This window comes from Aptenodytes forsteri, unplaced genomic scaffold (assembly GCF_000699145.1).
Source record: "Aptenodytes forsteri isolate BGI_AS27 unplaced genomic scaffold, ASM69914v1 Scaffold171, whole genome shotgun sequence".
In the NCBI taxonomy this organism is placed as follows: Eukaryota; Metazoa; Chordata; class Aves; order Sphenisciformes; family Spheniscidae; genus Aptenodytes; species Aptenodytes forsteri.
In genome coordinates, this window is record NW_008794211.1 from 377,933 (window position 1) to 383,801 (window position 5,869).

Below are 5,869 nucleotides of genomic sequence, written 5' to 3' on the forward strand. Positions count from 1 at the left end.
CCTGCGACAAGCCCAGGTGCACCGAGGCGGTCTCCGAGATGTACATGATCTTGCCGTCCGGAGCCACGACAAATATGAAACCGTCCAACGTCTGCAGAAAAGGGTTGAGGGGCGGGAAGTATAAATATATCAATAGATAGCCAGATAGATCCACCCATGAAGACAGATTCATGAAGTACCTGTCCCTCGGATTTACTTTAGCAAACAGGCATCCCTCTTCAGGCTGCGATTATTCACACAGTTGGAAGGAAATGGGCAAGTCTTGGACAGGAATCCCTCTAAAGCTCCTGGGCTCCTGAGGTACAACCCACTTCTCAGAGGGACCGAGCTCAAAAGCAATGCAAAGTGCCTGGGAAGTATCTAAGAAGAGGTCCTGGCTACCCGGTGACTAATATGTCAGTCCCAGAAATCCTGAGTACTTCTATCCCATTTCAAATATCACTGGGGGTTTAGCGCTTGGATATTTGTTAAGGAGACTTTAAGCGAGCGAGGAGGATCTAAAACTCTCCGCAGTGTAAATAAGGGACGAGACAATCTGTCAGGCACGTTTCAGCAGGCGTAGATGGGGCTTCTGGGTGTGCCGAGGGCAGAATAGGCCCCCAAAAGGCCACACAACCCCACCAAAAATGCGTAGTGGTGGTGGTAACCGCTAATATTCCTTAATATTTCAGACCGCAGTGAGTTTTCAAACGTGTCCTACCTGATTTGTGTCTATGCTAATTTCTGTGCCTGCTGAGCCCTTCTGTCCAGGACAGCCTCCTCCAACTTGTCTCTAGAGCCTCTCCCTGACTCCACACCACCCTGAGGTTCGGCGCGTTGCCGGGACTTGTCACCTTGTTAATAATTTGGGGAAAAGTCATGCTCCCGTTCTCTCGTCCCAGAAGAAACACCGGGATATGCTGTGAACCCCTCGCTGCGGTCCCTGTGTCGGCCAGTGCTGGGGCAAAGGACCCGGAGGTAGCAAACCACAGCCCCATTACAACGCACCACATTCAACCGCGACGGTTCGTGTTTCTGAAGTTCCCCCCCCCCACCCCCCCCCCCCCCCCCCCCCCCCTCCCCCTCCACGTCCACGTGAACAGTTAAAAATTAGTCAAGGTGGCAATTAAAGGCTCAGAAGAGGGAATGATTTCTTTAATCATTAATACCATATGGCTGTCGTTTCCAGACCACTACCTGCAAAAGATGGGATCCCAGTTCCCGTCCAACGTTATCCAGCGGGCTGGTTCGGCTAGAGTGGCCCCAGGCTTCTCCGAGTCCTGTGTATTTAAGACACAAAAAAAGTAAGGTGAGGAGATGAAAAATTGACTCGTGTTGGCCTGCTGGAGAGGAACTTCTCTTTTTTTCAATTTTTTTGGTTGTATTCGCTCTAAAACACGCATACATATAATCTTCGGAAAACTAGACGTGCTTTCGTTGCACAGAGAAGCCTCTTTTGTGTTTTGGGGTTTTTTAAAGATCTAACTCCCGTGAGAGAAAGATACCAAAATACCTATTTTGAGTTAACGATTAAGTTCATTCCTAAGACCTAAGCGAAATAGCGTGCCAGATAAAAGGGCTTTTGAGTGCTGCCCTCGGCTACTGAGAACCGGCTCCTTGAACTTCAGGGAAAGCGCCTTTCTCCTAAAGTCACCGAAGGGATCCCGGACAACGCTGAGAGCTATTCAAAATGAAAGAAAGGGGTGTGCTGGGGGAAGCCTTTGATGTCGAGAGAAGGACGAGGTTAACGTGGCACGGCGGTCCCTGGGAAGAGGAACCTCTCGGCGGCGGCCAGGCCAGCGATGCGGATCGGTCCCGCCAGCACCTGAGCGCTGCCTGCGGGTGGTTCCTCCCCCTGCAGAAGGCAGAGCTCGGCCACAACCTGCCGGGTAATTAGCCAGCAGGCTTCGGAGGGGGAGTGACAAGGATGGGCTTAGACCCCCCGCTCGCCAGACATCACTCTCCAGTTTGATCTGTGACCTCCTGCCTCTTTCTCTCTTCGGGGCCACCGTCCTCTCACCTGGGAGGTTTGTAATCACCGATCTGGGTAAGGGGAGGGGGAGAGGAGCGACCAGATGCGACTCCTCCACCTCTCCCCGAGCCCCGTGTTAAAACGCTTTCCCCTTTAGTGATCCCCACTCAAGCCCACGAAAAGCGAACTACCTGTCGCTGTTTCACGGCTGCGGTAAGGCGCTTCTGGGGCGGCCCAGGCAAGTCACTGTCCGACGGCATGGGCCGTCCTCCCTCCGGCCCCACGAAGCCCGGTCTCCGGCATTCGCCTCCCTTCCCCTCCCTCCCTCCTCCCCGCTGCTCTGGCAGGCGGGACGGCTCTCTCCGCAGAAGGGATGATCTGCCTCCAAAACAGCCCCCTCCAGAAAGGGATCCCTCCGGACCCGTCTAACGCTTCAGACGCTTTTCTCCTATGCAAAGTGAGGGGGAATAATTTCAGACGCAGCTTGTTTTCTCCTATGCAAAGTGAGGGGGAATAAAGGCCGGATGGAAATTATTCCACCGGAGTAAAACTACTTATGAGCGATGCCTTTTCAGAGTGTTGTTGCTGAAATAATTTAAACGGGGCAGTTAAAACCTTTTACGCTTATGCCACGAAATAAGGCTCAGCTTGACACGCACAGACACTAAGATAAAGTAAAAGGGAGGAAAAAAGTACAAATCTTGACTGATGGCTGAGGTGCGGATCGCCTGGGGGAGGCGAGAGCCGAGCCGGCGAGGTCTCCCTCCCGCAGGGCGGGCTCGGGGAAGGCAAGACCCCGTTTTCCGGTTATTTCGAGGCAAACAGGCGAGGTGGCGACAGCAGGCAGCCGCGGGCATCCCTCGCTATTGACCGGCTTCACCCAGGTGTTTGCCGGTCTAAACAAAGCTAACGATTTCCCCCGCGCTGTTTGAGCGGGGCATCCCACGGCGGCGCTCGCCCGCCCTCCCCCACCGCCGAAGCGGCAGAGCGGTGCGCCCCTCCCTTCCCCACCTTTCCCTCTTTTCTCCCCCCTTCGTCATTCACCCCTTCACGCCAACTTGTCTCTTCACCGCTCCTACACTTCCCTCCTTCCTCCTTAACTTCATGGCCCTACAAAGGCAGGGGCATCTCTCTGGCCCGGCCCCCATCTCGCAGCCCCAGCACGTGCCAGGGTGCCAGCCGAAACCAGGCTCCTTCCCATTAATTCCTCCACGCCAATTAACGGGGACCCAGTGACTTTTTCCTGAGTCCCCGGGCTTCACCCCCCCCCCCCCCCCCCCCGAGCGGGGGGGCTCCGCAGGCACCTCTGCCCGCCCCCCGGGGAGCCAGCCGCCAGGACGGAGGGTCACCCCCGCCCCCCCGAAATCAGCAAGGAGCTGGCGAATCTTGCACAGCTTCCAGGGAAAGAGAGAAAAACCCGCGGTACATTTGTTTTTCCCGAGCTCCTCAGAGGTTTCTCTGCTGGGGAGCCAGGACGGCCCGTCAGAGCAGAGGCGGCCGAGGCGGCTCCTTGCGACGTCCCCCCACCTGGAGGGAAATCTGAATGACAGGTTTCTGTGTTCAGGGCTAAATCCGCGCTCCCCGCCTATGATTTAAGTTGTTTATTAATCGAAGTTTACGGCTCTAATTATTCTTCTTCTAAAAGGGAAAATAACCCGACCCCCGCGGGTTAATGAACAGCTCATGGGCTTTACAGGTTAACCTCCCCCCGGGAAGGCGGTTCTTCACGGGGCGCTGAACTCCTCGCTGTGTTTCAGGTGGAAAGCCCGCGCTGCTGGGCTATGTCTGTTAATGGTTTATAATTAAACGTTTTCACTTGTCTACCTGAACCGGCTTTTTGAAATCCTATCACATGAGACGATTCTTTGTACTTCCCAGATGTTTCAGCACTTTCAAGTCGGAGACTATTTCTATTCATTGCCAAGCCCAGCCTCTCCCAAATCGACGGGCTCTCCTGATGCCCCTTAAATACTGTTTTTAAAGATTATACGAGAAAACCTCTCCATTAATATTCCCTTTTATTTTTTCCCCCGTCTATTCGCTTTAACATCCAATTTCCTTTCATCGAGGGGGCAAACTGTGATTTCTTGCACTTGACCTACCGCAGAAAATTCTGCAAATCCTTTGATTGTCTATTTAAAACAAAACAAGGAAATCAGCTCTCCCTTTTACTTCAGGATTACGCTTGGAAACAAGATCTAAAGATTCTCTTGTAATTTGGAGAGCCAACAGCATAATAGGTTTGGAATAGAAACAAGCAGCTTTGTGAGGGGAGGGATAACTAAATCGTTTTTAGGCAAAGGATTTTCCCAGCTAAAGTGGCCGAAGACAAAGCAAAACATAATCTATTTTGGAAGATTTCCAAGATATGCCACATTAACCTTAGCAGATAAAATTTGCTTTCTTCCCTGCGTCCCCTCCCCCACCAAGGTCTGGTTTATCATATTTACATAAGTAGCCTTAGAAGGGATGTATCTATTATGGATCTAAGGAGCTAGCGAGCTCACATTTCATTTGGAAATAGAGGCGAAGTTTTACTCTTGCTTAATACTTGATGCATTGTAGAACCATTTCCATTTAAATACTCCCGACCCACGGATTACCTCAATGGACTGGCTGCGTGGGTTCTGTAATTTCCTGAAAATGAGATTTCGATTTATAAAACAAGAAACCAATTAGTAACCAAATGAGGCGAAGTAGATCCACTAAAATTGACCTAATCCCACAGGCACCATTTAGGCCAGTTCTTGGCGAATGAATGATGAGCAATCGTCTAGCGTAAGCTCAAGGCATCATCCAGCTGTGTTATTCAAGCAGCAAAAATAAATGGATCGAGCTTTTCTTTCGGAATGAATTTGATACTCTTGACAAAATATAGGTTATAGGCTGCTACCTAACAATCCCCTCCACTCGAGGATTTTTTTTTTTTTCCCTAAGAAGATAAACAATTTGGGCCACAAGAAAGTGTTCACCGTCAGGAGGAAGGAGGGGGGAAAAAAAAAAAAAGGGCAAGGCATTTTAGCCAGGCTCTTGCTTAGTTTGCGAACAAGAGTCTCGTTACCTAACAGTATGCGCCGAGACTGCGCGGATCCTGCTCGGAGCGGGAGTGCTGCCTCATCGTTTCTCTCAGCACTTCCCAATGGAAAACCACTGCGCCTTCCACATCAAAAAGCATCTCAGTCGGTTTCATGGGACGGCTACACCGGCGAGTCCACGTGAAATGCCGTCTCCCCAGCCGTGCCCACCCCCGGCGCTAGGCGAGCCGGTCCCCACCGACAGCCTGCCCCCCAAGCCAGGCTCACGGCCAGCGCCGCAGCGCTCGGCTGCGTTGGCCCTGTCTTTCCCCTCATCGTTTGATTGATGCAAGCCTTGATGTCAGCAGCCAATGGAGGGGTTGGGTGGATGTCGTCCCTACCCAGTGGCGATATTGTCGCAAGAAGCTCCTCTGTCCCACGGAAGGGGGAAGAGATTCCTCAATCATTTCTAATTTGATCTAGGCAAAGACAGAGGAAGGCAGGCGCAGGGAAATGAGACTCCGGGAGGCCCGGGCAGCTCCTTGGCCCTGGTTGATCTCTGGGTTACTTGTCCCTCTGTGAGCATCTGCAGCGCAGAACCCACCTCGACCCCCTCCTTTGTCTGGCAATAGCAAAGGGGGGCGGGAGTGGACGGTGAGGGTGGGGTGGCCAGAAGATGCAAGCCCTTACCTACTTTGTGTTGATTTGCCGGCTTTTAAAAGGGGTTACTACGATTTCCCCAGCGGACTATCCGTCATGAAGTCTCAGCGCAATCCGGATCCACGGTAGCGAAAACAACGACAGAGCGGGCGATTTGACGTACCCGTTTAAAAATCACTTAGTGGAGCTCCCAGCCTGAGCTCCAGATCCGCTTCTTTGGGGGGGCCAGGCTTTGAGGGGCAGC

General features: G+C 52.4%; 1 protein-coding gene across 1 annotated transcript in view; it reads right to left on the reverse strand.

Moving 5' to 3' along the window:
- The window catches only part of SIM1 (single-minded family bHLH transcription factor 1), a 48,922-nt gene that overhangs the window by 36,596 nt on the left and 6,457 nt on the right, over positions 1–5,869 (reverse strand). The window contains exons 2-3 of the mRNA XM_009285174.1: positions 1,177–1,259; positions 1–91 (exon numbers count right to left, since the gene is read on the reverse strand). Coding sequence (XP_009283449.1) covers positions 1–91; positions 1,177–1,259 — 174 coding nt within the window. The remainder of the gene's footprint in view (positions 92–1,176; positions 1,260–5,869) is intronic.